The sequence below is a fragment of the Sceloporus occidentalis genome, unplaced genomic scaffold (assembly GCF_023333645.1).
Source record: "Sceloporus occidentalis isolate IW3139 unplaced genomic scaffold, rSceOcc1.0.p SCAF_47, whole genome shotgun sequence".
Taxonomy (NCBI): Eukaryota; Metazoa; Chordata; class Lepidosauria; order Squamata; family Phrynosomatidae; genus Sceloporus; species Sceloporus occidentalis.
In genome coordinates, this window is record NW_028317027.1 from 932,780 (window position 1) to 952,850 (window position 20,071).

At 39.7% G+C, this 20,071-nt stretch overlaps 1 protein-coding gene across 1 annotated transcript in view; it reads left to right on the top strand.

The window, feature by feature from the left end:
* Positions 1–20,071, top strand: part of LOC149289181 (P protein-like) — an 89,781-nt gene that overhangs the window by 49,605 nt on the left and 20,105 nt on the right. The window contains exons 19-20 of the mRNA XM_089490851.1: positions 5,397–5,490; positions 7,956–8,049. Coding sequence (XP_089346977.1) covers positions 5,397–5,490; positions 7,956–8,049 — 188 coding nt within the window. The remainder of the gene's footprint in view (positions 1–5,396; positions 5,491–7,955; positions 8,050–20,071) is intronic.

Here is a 20,071-nt window from a genome sequence, read left to right on the forward strand (position 1 = left end):
TTATCAAAATAGTGGCACATTCATAATTCACTTAATTAGTGCACTATATTTAAGTCATTTTATCATTTATTTTTCCAGCTCTGTAATAATTATGTATGTAAAAAAAAAAATCCAAGTGGAAGAGTTCCACAGTGATCAGTGTTTTTCACATGTCATTGCTGTGGTTTGCTAATTCACAGCTGTGGGAGGCAGCCCTATTTTAGAAGTAAGATTAAGTAATAAGAAAATTTAAAATATAATCCAATCTGCTTTGACCACAGTAAATTACTGTAATCAATGCAGTTTTTTGCTCTCTTTGCACCTTTTTTTCTGGATGGGTTCACTTTAGCTTAGGAGGGCAAATGTATCTTAAAGGTATTTAAACTCTCCTAGTCATCTCCTGTAGTAAAGAGAGAAAGAAAAAAAAATGTGATAGCCCCCCTCTTCCTGACTGTGGAAGGGCAGAAATACTATAGAATACCTTTCCTGTCCCCAAATGCCTGTGTCCATGTTCCTGTGTGCCATTATGCCCATGGATGGACAGAAAAGAGACCGTGCTTTGTTTGGCCGGGGATCCCAGAGTTTCAGTATAGTTGTGCATTAATGTCTATGAATTGCTCAATCTGTTCTAGGAGTGAAATAGGCTGTAAGGACACTCTAGGTGCATGGAATCATTCTGCCGCCTCCTTGATTGACGGAGTGCTGCTCTTGTCCAGTCGGGTGAAGTGCACCCTGCAAGAGGGCCAAGAAGCTCGTTTTACTTTTAAAGATATTGATGCTGAAGTGATGACTTCTAGCTCTGGGCCATTTTTTTTCAATGGATGTACTCAAGAATGTCAGATGTTAGCATCGTTTTAGGAAGTCCACTGCCGAGCTATAATGTTGAGATGCTCAGTATGATGGCATGTACCTAAGTTTAGCAGTAATAGTTCAAAGGGCTTTATGGAGGAGAACCCGGACAGCTGACAATAAATATCAGAATGTGTGTCATGGCATTTGTGGAAAATAACTTATTGGACTTGAGTTGGAGTCTCTCCTAAAAAGAGGCACAGAGGATACTTATTGGCCCGTGGAGCATTAGGCTAGCTTAAGCTCTCCTTTATTCTGTCTCTAGAGTTTGTTCCAAAGGCCACCACCAAATTTTGGACAGGATGTCCTATTTATGGACAGAACAAATGATTTACATAAGAAATCCACTGGAACCTCCAAGGGTCCAAATGTATCTACGTTGCTGGGAAAGAGCCTTTGGGCACTTGTTACTACATCATTTGTAATAACCTTGGCAGACTCCAGGTCACATCCATATAAATGAGCTCTGGAGTAGCTTGCTGTAACGTTCACCCTTCGTTGTATGGACTTGGTTAAACTTTGTGCCATTCATTTTACGTTTCCAGCCACTAGTGGCCGCCCTTGCCATTCAGAACCACTCAGACCAATTATCAGGTCCAGCTGCAGTTGATCTCATGATCAAGACAGCCTTTATAAACCTGCCCAGCCCTGCAGTCTGGGCCTTGACATTGAAGTTCGAGGATTACCTGTTTGGTTCCTGCTTTGGTTCCTGCTTTGGTTCCTGCTTTGGTTCCAGTACCTGCCATGTTCCAGTACCTGCCGTGTTCCAGTACCTGCCGTGTTCCAGTACCTGCCGTGTTCCAGAGTTGCGGCCAGCGCCCCACTAAGTGCACTCCCAAGTAGAGTACCCTGTAAGTGGGCAACCTGCAGTGTGCCCTGCAAGTGGGCAACCTGCCGTGTTCCTGAGTTCCTGTACCCGAGCTACCAGCCTGTACCTGTGCCTGAACCTGCCTGTGGGCTTACCTGCCAGTGGGCCCGCACCTGAGCCTGCACCCGAGCCTGTGCCTGCACCTGCACCCGAGCCTGTGCCTGCACCTGTGCCGTGTTCCTGAGTTGCGGCCAGCGTCCCACTAAGTGGACTCCCAAGTCGAGTATCCTGCAAGTGGGCAACCTGCCGTGTGCCCTGCAAGTGGGCAACCTGCCATGTTCCTGAGTTGCGGCCAGCGCCCCACTAAGTGGACTCCCAAGTCGAGTACCCTGTAAGTGGGCAACCTGCCGTGTGCCCGGCAAGTGGGCAACCTGCCGTGTGCCCGGCAAGAGGGCTTCTAGTAGTGCCGTGTGTGCCCCATCCCGTGGGCTTCCTGCCGTGTGTGCCCCATCCCGTGGGCTTCCTGCCGAGTGTGCCCCATACAGCGGGCTTTCAGCCAAGAGACTTTCATTGCATATATATTGTTGTTCATCTACAATACAACTCTTAATCCGCATCTCCTGTCTGTGGTTTATTTCCGACGCCTGTCTGTACCGACCCCAAGCCATCATGCATCGTGGGGTACAGACAGAGCCCCTCGTATCCCCTTCACCTGGGCTCCTTAACAACCTGTGTCCTCGGTTCGTGACACTTGCTTATCTTCACAAGGCCCTGCCACCTTGACTCTCTATTATCTACAGATGTGGACTTTAGTTGGAAAGCCCTTTAAATGGCTATTCGGTGAACCTTCCCTTTGCCTTGCCATCTGTGGGCAGTGCAACAAAGAAAAAGGATTAACTAGGGCATATCTGGGGGGCAGAGTGGCATGTAGGGGAGTGTAAGGCATATCAGGGGGCAGAGTGGCATATCTGGGGGGGGTATAAGGCATATCTGGGGGCAGATGTGCATAACTGGGGGGCAGGTTGGCAAATAAAAGAATGAGAAGTCCATTTTTCATAGTTTTGATTAAAGTTTACATGTGAATTAATATTTACCAGTAAAAAATTCAATAGGGTAGTCTTATATTCAGGCTTTCTTTTTTCCTAAATTAATCAGATTTTGGGGGATCGGTAAATCTACATTTTTTACTATACATTTTATACTCCACAATGGTCAAATAAAGTATCTAAGCAAAATAAACCATTTAAGGAGTGCATTAAATAATAATGGTCACTTTTTCCTGAAATGTTTCTAAGGAGGGTTCAAGATGACACTTCCTAGCTTTCATGTTGTGCTTTTTCAACAACAAAGTGCTCATAACAGTCAGGCTCATTGATGGCAGTAAAAACGCTGCCATGTTATGATGTGTGAAATTTTTGCCTCATTAGTGAATATGGCCTCTGCACTCGAATCACATAAAAAATCCGTTACTATAGCACATTTATTTGCTTGTAAGCAGTTTGTTTACAGGGGCAGCAACATGGGAGAAATAATTCACTGATATTTGGTGTATCTATGTTTGTGTGTGTGTGTGTATGTATGTATGTGTGTGTGTGTATATATATATATATATATATATATATATATATATATATATATATATATATATATATATATATATATATATATATATATATATATTGTATGTATGTTCTGTAAGTTGAATTATGTTATTTACTACTAATGTCCTGTTTTACCCATTGTACAGTGCTGCAGAATATGATGGTGCTATAAAACAAATAATAATTTGAACACAAACCAATAATGGTCACTTTGTGGAACTGCCCACCACTCTGGCCCTGTAATCATAAGAATTTTTGATTGGGTGCCCTTACAGTATGATTTACTTGATATGGTATGCAGATGGGTTTGTATAGGTCCAACCCATATTTAGAAGTTAGGAAAACCTATTTAAAAGCTTTTACTGGAAACCATCATTAGTTTTTTACCAACTATAAATGTGTACATTTTTAGTCCTTCATAGTGAAGCATAGGAAGCGGCGATCTAGTCTTTTTTTTTTTTTTTTTTTTCTTCTTTTTTCTTCTTCTAAATGCTTTTGCTGCCTACATAACCACAAAGTCAAATAGGTTTTACCCGGTATCTTTGACTCCCCTGTCCTCCTAGACGCACTCTTAACACAAGTGTCTGGCTTTGGCTCTATGAAATGTATATGTGGCTTACCAAAGGGGTGTCAACTTGTCCTCGATGGTCTCTTGACACATTACTGTTCTGTGTTATAGATTGCTTTTAAGTTAGAGGCCGTAGTGAGGACGGTATCTTGCACATGCTCAGTAGCCCACCATTTCTAGTCAAGGGCGCTAAGCTTGCATTTAAAAACAGTGGGAGTAGCAGCAGCTAGTCACTGTTAGGCTACCTATATGTGGTTGGTATTTCCACTGATTTTAGCACCAATTTACTAGAATGGAATTGCTACTAATACTTGCAAGTCTACTGCCAAATGATTCCTAGTTTTAGCAGGGACAGCTGGAGAGGAGATTAATGAGGCAGAAAAGTTTTTTTTTTTTTAATTGTGAATTACACAACACTCCTAAGCACCTGTGTTAATAGTTTATCCTTAATTAGCCCATCCTCCGTATGTACTGCAAAGCTGTATTTACGACAATGCAGTTTTGAACTACAATCATATATACTATGTGCAGGAAAATATGAACTTACTGATTTGTAGATATTACTGATAACGAAATGTGTAGTGTACTTAGCTTAAATTGTGTCCTTGCATATACTTTTGTGTTCTGAATAGTTGAGATGAAGTCAACTGGGTTGTAAAAATGGCTTGCCTGTAACATTTCAACTTACTGTATTTCTTATTTGGGTAAAATAAAATATAAATATCTGTGCAATGTTGTTGAAGCTTGGATAATGAATCATCGTAAATATACAGTTCATTATCTTCTGTCCTTGGCATTTTTTCTGTAGACCAATGTTTTACTTATCAAAACTCCCATCCACACTACAGAAATAGGCAGGACAGGAAAAAAAAAAATAAAACTGGCAACTTAAATTAGATGCTGGAAATATTTAGCCAGGGGGTATCAAACTGCCCAACACAATCTGGCTTATTTTCTAAATGGATAAAGGTTGTTCGTGTTGTATTTTAAGTTTACCATTTTTTTTATTTAGTCATCAGTTTGAAAGTTAATTGCAAGGATCTCAAAGTATATTTATTTTACTCTTAATATATAATATTTTATATATATTTATACATTTCATCAAAACATTACTTTGAATACATTTATTCTTTGGGGTACCTAGACAAGGACTGTTGTTTTTTTAACTGATAAAAAGTTGGGCTAATTAGACATGTCGGCATTTTTGAAAGCTATACATATGTCAATAAAAATTTAAAATATATTGTACTAGAAATTATTTAACATTTGCACAGTTTTTTCCATTAATTTCTGTTTTTTTGGAACGAAAAATATTAAATATTTATTTTTCATTCTAAAATGTATGTTATGGGGCACCATCAAGTGTTGCATACAAATACATTAGTTTTCTTTTTTTTTTTGTGCAGTTATATCTGCCAGTCCGCTTAAAAACACTTTCTCTCTCTCTCTCCTATACTAAAAATAAGATATTTTTTCAATGTGTGTGCTAAAATCCGTTTTCCTGTGTCAATGTGCTTTTCTGTGTCCAACATCCTAATTTTTTGCTTCCCTTCATTTCAGTAATATTAATCAAATTATTTTTTTATTTTAGATTCCAGTACTAATAAACTTAAGTCAAGATGCTGGTGTTGATCTTCCAGTGAAGCCGCTTATCTTTGCTCTGGCAATTGGAGCTTGTTTTGGAGGTAAGATATAAAATATATTTGTGTGTATATCAGTTCATTGTATATCAGTTCATTGCTATTGTTAATGGATAAAACTATATAAAATAAAATGATGTAATGCATACAGTTTATCTGGAGTGTGATCATTACGCATGGCGTCACATGAAAATTACTCTGGGATCACCATGGACCACCAAAAAATGTACAAATAAAACCACGTTAATTCTGCAGGTACTCAATAGCACAACACTTAGGAGCTAAATGTTCCCACCTATTTTCTCCTCATTCTCCATTTTCTTTTTTATTTTAAACATAGAAGAACCAGTGGTCTTAGTGTGATAACTGCAATGTAAATTTTGCTCTGGACATGAGATTAAGTGTTCTGGAATATTTAAATCATGTAGAGATGCAAGTGTTTTTTTTATTCCATCGCATAGTGTACAGGTACAAAATGGCATATTTGTGTTTAATATAGAATTAATACATGTATTCAAATTTGTTATACCAAATTACTCAAAATGGGTTATTTGTACTATTTTTAAGTAAAATTTTGCATTGGCTTCTGTCATAACATCCCATCATCAGCTGTCATATTCATTCTTGGAGACAGAGTCATAATTCTAACAACAAAACATATTAAAAAAAAATTCTGCAGGAAATATGCCTCAGTAGAAGGGATTACTCTTTGAATACTGTAATTATAATGTGACTGACACACTAATGTAAACAAATATATTATCCCTTTAGTTTTTATGTCTTTTTGTTTAATATATTTTGGCTATGCCAAAAATCAGTTCTGTACTGTGGTGCACACGGATTAAGCTTTTATTATCCGGAATGGATATAGGAAATGAGTTGATCAACCTGTAATGTTATGGAGATACCTAAACTAAGAAATTCGTAAAATGAGGCATAAGTCCAGATTCTGAACTACATATCCCATGTAGCTATTTAATGAGTGTCTTTGCTTTCAGTGTAACTTTTGTTTTTAAGATAGTTTTGGGAGAAGAAACTGATTTTGTAGGTTTGATGTCAAGATTAACCTTTTTAATACTGCTAATCACTGCTAAAACAATGCAAAACAATTTTGATTCAATGAAGTAAATGTCAAGATATTTATGAATTCAGAGGAATGATTGTAATCAAGTTCAAATGGGCATATTTTGCTTTCCTAAGATTTTCAGTTTTTCTTGTATAACGACATGCATTGTTTATAAAGCTGATTGCATTTTCATGTATAATGTATGGAAAGTAAAACAATTCTTCTGGTTTGACATTGCAGATAGATTGTAATGTATTACTTGGAAAATCTTTCAAGTCAGCACTGAATACCATGAAGAGTATATTAGGCTGCAAACCATTTATAAAATATATGTACACATATAATAAAACATCTGCTTGGATAAAGACTTTAATCATCTTACACCGAGCGCTGAAGTTTTCTTTGCCATTTACGCTTTTAACGTAAACACCAACTTACTGCTCCAACATTCAGGACCTGTCATATTCTGGGTGACCATATTAAATACGGCAGATGAGGTTTACATCTGTTTTTCAGTTTGCATGATTTGAAAGGAACAAGAAATCTGAACTCTGGCTATTGGTGTCCATTTTATTTGCTAATCCAAAAATCTTGTTCTATAGTCTTGTGATTTGCGATTGAGATGTTTGCATAGAAAAACTACTTTCCTCCATCTTTCTGGTCCCTCCTCCTCCTGAAACAACTGATACTTAGTAACTTATTCCTCATCCTTATCAAGAATAATAATGCCTCTTGTCTAAAATAGTATAGCACATTTCAATTTCATACAGATAAGCAGCTGCCAAGTTTTGCAAGTTTTGTCTGAAAGAAAGATATTTTGTGTGTAAAGGGAATACTCTGAAGTGTGTGTGTGTATGTGTGTATATATATATATATATATATATATATATATATATATATATATATATATATATACATATACACACACACACACATAATTATTTTGTTTTTTACAGCTTTCCGAAATAGGCTGTTACACTTGATGTGTGTTAATATCTGTAAAATGTAACCATTATTGATTGAGATCACTGAACTTTTCCTTTGTTGCCAATGTTTGAGGACCTATGTGTAGTGTAGGACTCTCTAGCCCAGTGGGCACATTCCTCCAAATCTTTATATATTAAAAAATAAAAGTGGAAACTGTTTTTCCAAACTGTGTTATATTAACGCATGATCCTAGAAAACTTGATGTTTCAGTCCCACCGAAGAGAAATAGGGTAAATAGCAAAAGTGATGTTTATATCAAACATGTTCTGTTTACGACTACAAAGAACAAACCATACCAGATATACAAAGATATGACCCCTAGAAGTAGGACACAGAAACTGTGATTATTGGATTATAAAAAATTGGATTGGATGGAAATCTTAAATGAAACTCCAATGGCACTTATACAAAAATTGTCAATTTATCTATTAATGATATATAAATTATTCTTTCACAGGAAATGGAACTTTGATTGGGGCATCAGCTAATGTTGTATGTGCTGGGATTGCAGAACAACATGGATATGGATTTTCCTTTATGGAATTTTTCAGGTAAAATATATTTTCAGATACTTGCTGTGCATATCGCTATCTAGTATTGAAATCCTAATCACACTATCTTTAAAGGTGGGGCTTTTCTTACAAAAAAGAGAAAAAAAAATACATTTTGTACTTCTGTACAACAAGCCTGTGTAATGGTGTAAAATAAAGCAGTGTGTGTGTACTTTGGATCTGCATAATTATTCATCTCTTAAGTGATATTTCTTATTATCCCTTTTTTATGGTAGTTGATTTCTTAGGGTGTCTTTTGTCATAGAATATCCCATCATGTTTAGGTTTCCTTCTGTATCAATCAAAGTTCACAAAAATGTTCCAGGTTATAATTTGAATGCCATCAGCATGATTTATGCCTAAACCAGGTTGTTTTAATGTATGCCTTTTAAAACATAGCTATTCAGTTACCTTAGAACACGGATTTGTTTCCGTCCTTGGATTTTTGTGGAACATACTTTTAACAAAATTGTTCACAGTAGGATGTTCAATTTTTTTCCTTTTGTAAACAGAGACCAATAATGCATACGAAGCAATGCTTTTAGTAGGTCTTGTCAATCCTGCTTGTGGGAAGGATTAATGTGATCTCCTACTGGGTCTTTTTTTTTGCTTGCTCTCGAACAATTCAGCTTATTCCATATATGAAATGAGTGTAATATATTAATCATGAGAATCATTCAACCTTTTAACTGATTTTTGAATGGCATTCCATTAGTGAGAGCAAAGAAATTGCTTTGTAATAGTAGCAAATTTAGAACACAGAATAATATTTTTAGAAAAACATCATACACCTAACCCCTATGTAGGAAAATAACATTCAAGACAGTATCTTATATATAACCTTAAGAAACCTGTCATTACTTTTCTATAAGATAAACAGGGATTTAGTGACTGATGGCTACGTCAAACCATACTCATTTATATGTGTACCAAGCGTAGTGCAGCCTTGTATTTTGAGTGTTTTGGTTTGAGCGCTGCGGGGAATTCTCTTCTCTGGCAGCCGGCGAACGTCCGCTTGATGGACGCAGACAACCCCCGCTTCTTCTGGCGCTTCTGTCGGGGCTTCTATGACAGAGCACCGGTGACACTCTGCCTCCAGAAATGCCTTTTTAACACCCTATATGCCACTCTGTCCTGTGATATGCCTTTTAACCTCCTATACGCCAGAGTGGCATATAGGGGTATAAGGCATTTCTGGAGGCAGAGTGGCAAGCCTGGGGGCAGATGTGCATAACTGGGGGCACAAACAAAGAAAAGGAATCCCAGCACTCCAAACAGCTTCCAATCTTTAGGATACTTTATTAAGAGAAAGCAAACAAAAGCAACGTTTCGGCCAAACAGGGCCTTTGTCAAGTTTTCGTCCCTGTTTGGTAGAACGTTGTTTTTGTTTGCTATATTATATTTACTAGTAAAACTTGTTTTCCTATAAGGTAGTCCTTATATTCAGGCTTTTTTTTCCCCCCCTAAATTAATATTCAGATTTTAGGGTGTCATCTTATAACCAAGCAAATACAGTAATTTTGCCTCTTTATAAATCAATGGTAAGATCACACCTTGAATATGCTGTGCAATTTTGGGCACATATTCTAAAGAAGGATATTATAGCACTAGAAAAAGTGCAGATGTGGGCTACACAATTCATAAAAGGAATGGAACACTAGTTCTAAAAGAAAAACACAAAAAAACGTAACACATTTAAATCTGTTTAGTTTACAACAACGGCGCCTCAGACGGGATTTTATATAAATTCAAAACTAAGCGGCTGCGAGCGGGATTGAATGCGGCCGTCGTCAGGGGCAGGCTGGGACGGGGGACGGGGGCAATTTAAAGTAAATTTACACACCAAAATTGGACAGAAAAATAACAGTATTAATAAAATAATTATAACTGCAAATGGCAATCACACTCCTATCATGCTAAGTCAGCCAGCACATGCTAGAACCTGGACATGATAGAATTGTGATTGCTGTTAGATAGATATAGATAGAGATATATATATATAGATATAATATATATATATATATATATATATATTTGTCTAATTTGGTGTGTTGCTTTTAATAAAGTATTTTAAAGTTTTTTGGTTTTTTTTCTTTTCAGTTTTGGCCAAGTGAATGCTGAATTTTCAGTTTCGGTCCAAAATTTTCATTTTGGTGCTTCCCTACTACCGTATTTGCTCGATTATAAGACGACCCTGATTATAAGACGACCCCCCAAATCTTAATAGTAATTTAGGAAAAAAAGAAAAAGCCTGAATATAAGACGACCCTATAGGAAAAAAGTTTTACCAGTAAATGTTAATTCATTTAAACTATTTTTTTAATAAAAGCTATGATTGAGAAAAATATTTTGGTTTTATTTCCTTCTATTTTCCAACCTGCCCCCCAGTTATGCACATCTGCCCCTGAAATGCCTTATACCCCCTATATGCCACTGTGCCCCATGATATGCCTTTTAACCCTATATGCCACTGTGCCCCATGATATGCCTTTTAATCCTATATGCCACTCTGGCACTTAGAGGGTTAAAAGGCATATTATGGGGAAGAATGGCATATAGGGAGGTTTAAGGCATTTCAGGAGGCAGAGTGGCATTAAGTGGGTTAACCCCTTAATGACAATTGCCGGTCCTGGCACGGCACGGAAAAACATGTGCTTTACGACAATTGACGTGCCAGGACCGGCACGTCTTTAAACGGGTGCAGAAAGCGATCTACTATCGCTTTCTGCACCCAAAAAGCGTTGCTGAATGCCTCGACCTCAAGGCATTCAGCAACGCCGCGATCGGCACGAAGGGGCCATCTCTGGCCCCTCCACGGGGCGTCAACATCCGCCATACTTTGTATGGCGGCGGACGCCCATTTTAAAAGCGTTTAGGAGGCGATCGACGATCGCCTCCTAAACTTAAATGGTGTCGCTGGAATGCCTCGATCAGGAGGCATCCAGCGACACCAAACACTAACCTTTTGATGGGCTGTGACCGCTCCGGAGAGCGGTCACAGCCGCAGCTGCCGGCAATCTTCGCCATCAAGGAAGATGGCCGCCGTCCTGTAACAGGAACCACAAATTTTAAAAGTTCGCTAGATGGTCCAGACCATCTAGAGAACTTTGGCTCCACTTGCAGGTTGAATACAGGTACTGCATTCACCATGCAAGTCAATGGAGCCCAGCTTTCTAATCACAGTGTGATTAGTAAAAATAAATTAAAAAATAAAAAAATTAATAATAATTAGAAAAAAATAGTAAAAAACAGTAAAATGTAAAAATCATTTCCCACTGATGTCACTATCAGGGGAACCTCCAAGTTGAAAAAAAATGTTAAATTTTTTTTAAAAAAAAATTATAAAAAAAAAATATATATATATAAAAAATATATTTTTGTGAGCAAGTCCTAAAATTAGCATATTAGCTTAAAACAATTCTCGCATGGAAAGAGTTAAAATACTGGCATATTAAATGCCCGTGGGGTGTCTACTTTTAAAAAATGTATGATTTGATGGGGTAAATTGAATGGGCCAGGTTCAACAACGTCCCAATTAACACGGGGGGAAGGATGGCCACACATCTAATTTCCAATTAGAAAAATGCACACGTACCAAATGTGGCCTTTTAGTTCCCCCAAAAAATGACACACCCATGCATGTGGGGTATCACTGCACTCAGGAGATGTTGCTGAACACATTATGGGGTGTCGTGTGACAGCGGCATATACCAGGAGCTGTAAATTCATACATAAAGTAGGTGTGTGTGGGAAAAATACACACACAAAAATATTACTGCAAACTTTGAAAAAATGCTGGTGGTAAAATGTGTGCATGCAAAGAGTTAAAATACCAGCATTTAAAATACCCTGTGGTGTCTAGTTTTCAAAAATATATGGGTTTATTGGGCACACTGAAATGGCTCGGCTCAAAGATGTACCAAATAGGGCATGGGCAGTGGATCCCCAAATGCCAAAGTTCAACATTGAAAAATGCGCATGCCCCAAATGTGGCCCTTTTGCCCCCAAACAGCCAGGCAAAATCATTCATGTGGGGTATCGCTGCGCTCAGGAGATGTTGCTGAACACATATTGGGGTGTTTTGTGATAGTGACATAAACTAGAACATTTTAATTCATACCTGAAGTAAAATGTGTATGACAAAACAAATGCAAAAAAATGACTACCATAAAGTTTGACAAAGACTGGTGGTAGATATGGTGCATGGAAAGAGTTAAAATACTAGCATTTGGAATACCCTGGGCTGTCTAGTTTTCAAAAATATATGACTTGATGGGGTAAATTGCATTGGCCGGGTTCAAAGATACCCGAAATGGCACATGGGGGGAAGAATTACCAGATTTGGAAAAAATGGCTTTGAAATAGCAAAACGCTACCTGTACTTATTGCCCCATAATGGGTAGAAAAAAGCAAAAAAACATAAAAACATTGGGTATTTCTAAACTCAGGACAAATAGTAGAATCTATTTAGCAGGTTTTTTCATTACCTTTTATAGATGAGTAAAAGATTTTTCAACTAAAAGTTAGAAACAGTCATTTTTTTCTAAATTTTTCACCATATTTTATAATTTTTTTAATAGTAAATAATATGATACAATCAAAACAATGTCATCTAAAGAAAGCCCTTCTTGTCCTGAAAAAAAACAATATCTAATGTGTGTGGGTTCAGTAAACGGGAAAGAAGAAAATTACAGCTAAACACAAGCAGCGCAGAAATGTTAAAAAGGCCATTGTCACAAAGGGTACAAAAAGTAAAATCAGCCTTTGTCTCGAAGGGGTTAAAAGGCATTTCAGAGCACCCTGCCTCCAGAAATGCCTTATGCCCCCCATTTAACACTCCCCCCGCCCCACTTACCGGTACTTCTGAGTCTCCTGTCATGTAGCTGGGGCAGCGTGTAGACTCACGCTGCAGCCGGAAGGAGGCGTGGCTAGCAGCGGGGGTTGTCTGCGTGCATCGCGCAGACATTCCCCGGCTGTCGGGGATCAGAGTTGCCGGTGCAAATACGGTATATACTAAGCGAGTCACTGAAGTGGTAGGCCTACACCACATCAATGTTTGGCTTAGTATATAGTGATAGGGGTTGTACTGCAGTATTGTCAGTGTCTGGCTCAATGTATAGGCACACATTGACGGTGGTACAGCGTAATCTCTAAGTATATAATGATAACAGTTATGCTGTGCCTCACTATATAATAACAATTATGCTGTACCCCTGTCAATGTTTGCCTAACCATAGAAACTATGTAGTTTTAAAGTGTGTGTGTGTGTGTGTGTGTGTGTGTGTGTGTGTGTGTGGGGTGTGCCACATACAGGATCTGCCACAGGTGCCAAATACTCTAGGTACGCCCGTGCGGCAGTGAGGCCCAATGGCTGTGCCTCAGCTCTTCGTTCACGTCTTAAAAGGGGTGGGATGAAGAGCTGAGGCACGGCCATTGGGCGGCGCGGTGCGTGCACGCCGGCCGCTTTAATTTCATTAGGCGCCGGAGTGACTGCCGCATGACAGTCGCTTTCAGTTGTCGCTCGCAGCCACTTGACTAGACTTGCCCCCCAGGCCTTAGGCTGCCAGCCCTCCCCTGCAAACCATTGTCTGGAAATCTATTTGTAAACCGGACTATGCATAGGACACGTGGTCACGCATTTAGACTGGAGGAAAGGAGATTTGGTCTAAAGCAAATGACAGGGTTTTTTACAGTAAGGACAATAAGCATGTGGAATTCTCTGCCTGCAGAGGTAGTTTTATCAGAGTCTGTACAGACGTTTAATCAGCAACTGGATGAATACTTGCAAAAACATAATATTCAGGATTATAAGTTTTAAGTATGGGGAAATGGCTTCTTGATCCAACTGCCATTCTGCAAAAAAGCTCCAGATACCCATCTCAGTAAAATAGTAAAACTGCCCGTCAAACCAAAAATATAGAAAAAAAAGCAGCATATATCCTGATAAAAATCCTAAGCAAAATTCCAAAGGATATCTTTTATTTTTTTTTTTGCGAAATGCATTTAGAAGAAGCTAGTTGCTGCATGAAGTGTCAGGAGGACCCTTGTAAAATAGCCTACGTTATCCGCATTTAAGAAATGTGAGTGCTATTAACACTATAACCTCACTGCATTTGAAATGACAGTTTACAAGTAGTGTAGTGCACTTCCTGTTGCCTACCTAAAAAAGTGCCAATGATCGTAGACATATCGGGTACTAGGTAGTTCTAAACCAGGACTAGTACATTAACATGTTTCTTTTTGTAGTCCTAAAAATTGTTGTGTGGCTTTAAAATAAAAAGTTTAACGAAGTCAAATTTCAACTTTAAAGGGCTTAACTATGTAACTTCTGCAAACTTCATACTGGTTAATTTCATTTTCTCTGAACATTTATTAACTGGAAAAAGTACAGAACTTGTGTAATCTAAAATGGCAGCAGTGAACGCATTAGTTTGAGTTTGCAGTTCAAGATAATATGGTGCTGTGCCAACACATTTGCTTGTAAAGGGCAACATCGGAAGTGGGAGTACAAATGTGTTTAATTATACCAAAGGGCTAAAACAAGAGAAACCACAAGTGGATGTACTCTGGAATTTAATGGACAAATATAACATTACTGTAAGTAAACATGCTGTAGGAAGAGTATCATCTTAATGATATACATTAAGAATTACATTTCTAAATTGAACTACATGTAGAAATGTAAGGGATGCATTGTAATTGAGGAAATAGGAATGCAACACAACAGCAACCGTAACCTCTGCCTTCTAAGTCACGTATGTGTGTGGGGAACTACTTCCCACTACCGCATGAAATAAAAAGGTTAAGACCATTTTATATTTTCATTTTGAATGTGGCAAGCAAAGTTGGGAAGTAAATTATTTGCTCTCAGCTGTGTTTGCTAAGGTGTACACTGTGATCGTTTTGTGCACTAACCCATAAGTAGGATATGGTATCACTCAACACAAGCTATGAATTTGCATGGTTTCAGCTGTGTGCTTTTTTGATAAGAAATCGTGAGCAAGGTTCTCAAGAATTTGTAACAATGCAAGCTGCAATGTAATGATTGAACAGACAGGTTATACTCTGTTGCCTTTTGCCAGTATAACGTCTCCCTTGGTGTTCAGTAAGCAGAGCATCTATCTGAATTGCTCCACTTAGTTCAGCTGTATTCATTCCTTTTTTAATGTACGCTGCCAAAGTAAAACTGAGTTTCATGTCCCTGCCTTTATTCTGGAGTTAAAACTTAATATATAGATTTGTGGTTGATTAAAGGGTGTTCTGTTTCTGCATTGAATAATTTAAATTCCATATATAAACAAAAAAGGCAAACTGTCTTACAGATACATAAAAGGCAGAAAGAATAGACACCTAGACTTTAATGGACAATAAGAACTTACCCATGGCTATTTTTCCTCCTGTCTCACATTAATTGGCCCCTGGTAATTTGTTAGATATGCCTATACCATGCATGTTTAAATTTCCTTATTGTATTAACCTCTACCACCTTACTAGGAGGTTGTTCTATTTATCTACCACCTAACATTTACCCTCCTTTGTTAAATCCTTTTAGGTATATAAATATATCTAAGTACGCTAGAGAAGTTGCAGCTGCTCTTCATTGGTTGAGGTCAGACAAGCCCCCTGCCGGTGACCAATAGAGTCGCTCGTACAGACTTTTAAAATCCTGGCACCGAAACTCGGCCTGGGGAGGTTCCAGGAGATAAAGGTCCATGCGAGCGACTTTACTGGTAGTCCGCGAGGAGTTCCCTGCCGGCGACCAATAGAGTTGCTCGTATAGACATGTAACTCCTGACAGCGAAACTCCACCTGGGGAGACCACCTGCTACAGTAGCTAAAGATCTGTACGAGTGACCAATAGAGTCGCTCGTATGGACCTTTTATCTCCTGACGGCGAAGGAGTAAAAAAAAAAATGACTTCAACTGAACTGAATAATGAAAATGGCGGCGGCAGTTGGATAAAACAGAGCTTAGGAAATGATCAGCAATTGCTTTCTAAGCGTAATCGTGTTGTCCAAAACATGCTATATATAAAACTATTTTTTTACAAGTCCCAAAATTGGTGCTGTATTATTACTAAAAATAACATGGAAAGAGTTAAAATACCAGCATTAGCAATACCCATTGGGTTTTCAAAAATATATGGTTTTATGAGATTTAATTGGGCAATGGTAAAGATGTCCAAATAGGGCATGGGGCAGTATGACAGGATGTCAAAATTCCAATTTGAAAAACTGAATTACTCATGTTCCAAATGTGGCCTTTTCTCCCCCAAATAAACACAGCAAACCTATGCATGGGTGGTATCAGGAGATGTCACAGATATGGACATGGGCACACGCTGACCAGATGTCAAAATTCCTCCCCAAAAAATCCACCACTTCCAAATGTGGCCTTTAAGACCCTAACCAACCAGACAAACCTATGTATGGGTGGTATCTCTGCACTCAGGAGATGTTACTGAACACATGCAGGGGTGTTTGACAGTAACATATACCAGGAGCTGTATATCTGACATGGTTTATCTGTCTCATTCTTTAACATCACAAGAACCTCGCGTTTTAACAGTGTGTAGACTTTTTATTTCCAGTGTGTGTGTATGTATGTGTATATGCATATGTGTGTATGTAGACTCATTAGACCAGGCAACGTTCTTCCTGTCTTCCATTGTACAATTTCGATGAGCCTGTGTGAATTGTAGCCTCAGTTTCCTGTTCTTGACAGGAGTGGCACCAGGTTTGGTCTTCTACTGCGTTAGCACATCTGCTTTAAGGTTTGACGTGTTGTGCGTTCAGAGATGGTGTTCTGCATACCTTGGTTGTAACAAGTGGTTATTTGAGTCACTGTTGCCTTTCTGTCATCTCAAACCAGTCTGCCCATTCTCCTCTGACCTACAAGGCATTTTTTCGTCCACACAACTGCCGCTTACTGGATATTTTCTATTTTTTGGACCGTTCTCTGTAAACCCTAGAGATAGTTGTGCATGAAAATTCCAGTAGATCAGCAGTTTCTGAAATACTCAGACCAGCCCGTTTGGCACCAATAACCATGCCACGTTCAAAGTCACTTAAATCCTTTTTCTTCCCCATTCTGATGCTCGGTTTTAACTTCAGCAAGTTGTCTTGACCACGTCTACATGCCTAAATGCATTGAGTTGCTGCAATGTGATTGGCTGATTAGCTATTTGTGTTAAGCAATTGAACAGGTGTACCTAATAAAGTGGCCGGTGAGTGTATGTGGGAGGGTATTAATGTGCTATGTTGTAAGCATCCTTAAAGAAGTGGGTCTTGAGGGATTTTTTTAAGGAATAAAGGCACGGAGAAAGACGGATAGGCTGCGGGAGAGCATTCCAGAGGATAGGGGCAGCCCTTGAGAAATCTTGTAAGTGGGCATGAGAGCTAGAAATCAGAGGAGAGGATAGAATGAGATCATTGGATGAGTGGAGAGACCGGTTAGGAGTGTATTTAGAGATGAGTGAGGAGCTGTAGGGAGGTGAACCGCTGTGAAGGGCTTTGAAAGTGGGAGTGAAGATTTTGAAATGAATCCTGAAGCGCACAGGCAGCCAGTGAAGAGACTGACAGAGGTGAGAGATGTTCGTAAAGCGATGTGAGAGGAAGATAAGTCTGGCAGCAGCATCAGTTTGTCAAGGGAGGAAGTGTAAAGAGAGAACAGAAGGGGTCCTAAAACTGAGCCTTGGGGTACCCAACAGAGAGGGAGGGGAAGTGTTACAGAGACAGAGACGCTGAAGGTACGATCAGAGAGGTAGGAAGTGAGCCATGAGAGAGCAGTATCACGGAGGCCAAGATCATGAAGCATTTGAAGGAGAAGAGGGTGTCAAAAGCAGCAGAAAGGTCCAGTAGGATTAGCATGGAGTAGTGGCCCTTGGATTTAGCAGTGAGTAAGGCATTAGTAACTTTGGTAAGGGAGGTATCAGTAGAGTGTGGAGGGCGAAAACCAGATTGAAGAGGGTCAAGCAGGAAGTTGGAGTCTAGAAACTTAATTGTATATAAACAATTATTTCAAGAAGCTTGGATGTGAAAGGAAGCAGAGAGATGGGACGGTAATTGGAGAGATCAGTCGGGTCGAGGGAGGGCTTTTTCAAGATAGGAGTAATGGTAGCATGCTTGAAGGACAATGGGACAGATCCAGTAGTGAGGGAGAGGTTGAAGATATGAGTTAGAGCAAGGACAAGGGTAGATGAAAGAGACTGGGTGAGATGGGAAGGGATGGGGTCAAGGGGGCATGTGGTTGGACAAGAGGAAAGAAGAAGAGCATGTACGTCCTCTTCAGTGACAGCAGAGAAATTAGTTAATATAGTGAGGGGAGAAGAGGTCAGTGGGTAGGGGGGCGCATAGTCAAGGAGGGAGAGGGCAGGGAGGTTACTGTGCAGATATGTCATCTCTCATAGTTTAAATTGTATTATTGAAGAATGTGGCAAAGTCAGATGCATTAAGGTTAGTGGAAGGGGCAGTAGGGATAGGTCTAAGCAGGGGATTGAAAGTATTAGTCGTTTAGGGTTGTAAGACAGGGAGGAGATGAGGGAGGTGAAGTAGGTTTCTTTAGCAAGGTTGAGAGCAGAGTAGTAGGAACGTAGCATTAATTTATAGTGCAGAAAGTCAGACATAATATGACTCTTTCGCCAACTGCGTTCAGCAGTGCTGGAACATCGTCGTAGGTGTCGGGTTGCAGTCGTGTGCCAGGGTTGGAAACGTGAACGTCGTGAGGAGCGAGTAGGAACTGGTGGTACATGCTCAAGCGCAGATGTGAGAGTGGAGCTATAGACAGAGCTAGGGTTGTTAGGACAGGGACATGTTTGAGATTGGAGAGAGTAGAGGGAGTAAATTGATTGAGAAGTTCTGAAGGTTAATAGAGCTAAGGTCTCTGGTTAGGCGGGGTTGGGGTGCAAGGGAGCAACGATGAGGCAAGATTAGAGAGCAGGAAAGGAAGTGGTGGTCAGAGAGGGGGAAGGGGGGAATTAGAAAGGTTAGTGAGCGAGCACATGCTAGAAAAAATAAGGTCCAGGTTGTTACCATCATCATGAGTAGTGGAGTTAATATGTTGTTGGAGATCAAAAGAGGTGGTAATAGAAAGCAATTTTGAAGCCGTGGGACTCAGTGGGGTGTTGAAATCCACAAGGACAACAGAAGGAACTTCAGAGTAGAGGAAACCATGAGGAGAAGTGATCAAAAAAGAGGTTAGCCGGGCCGGGGGGGGGGCAGTATATAACAGCTATGCGTATGGAGATGGGATGAAATAGTCTGATAGCATGGACTTCAAATGAGGAGAAAGAGTGATGGGGCAGAGGGAATAGGTTGAAAAGTACAAGTAGGGGAGAGTAGGAAGCCTACCCCTCCACCCTTCTTGTCATCAGGTCTGGGAGTGTGAGTGAGGTGTAGGCCACCATAGGAGAGAGCAGCAGGAGAAGCAGTGTTTGAAACCTGGCTAACCTCTTTTGTTAGAGCGAGAAGGTATAAGGAACTAGAGACAAAGTGGTCATGTAGGGCTGTTAGCTTGTTACAGACAGAACGTGCATTCCAGAGTGCAAAGGTAAATGGGGGGGTAGGAAGAGCAGCAGGGTATGTGGACAAGATTATTGAGGTTTCTGGAATGTTGACTGGGAGAGGATGAGGAAGAGAGCACCAAAGCAGGCCCAGGGTTTGGGGAGGTATCCCCAGCAGCTAGAAGAAGTAGAAGAGAGCGTGAGAGGAGGTGGGAATAGGACTTGTGTGAGTGGAGAGATTTCTGGGGGTGAGGGGAGGTGGGGGAAAGGGAGGAGGTGAAGTTGATAAGTGCTTGGGATGAAAGAAGGGGAGAAGAGAGTAATGATGGTGCAATACAGACATAGTGTGGAGTTGCTGGTGGCTGGAGAGAGATGATGGTTTTACAAACAATAGAGCAAAGAGAAAGGAGGAACAAGAGGATTCTGAACATGGTAATTGGAGAGAAATTGTGATGGGAATGCAATGGAAGTGGAGCAAACACAGTGAGCAGTAGGTATTGAATCCCACCAATGTCATAGATA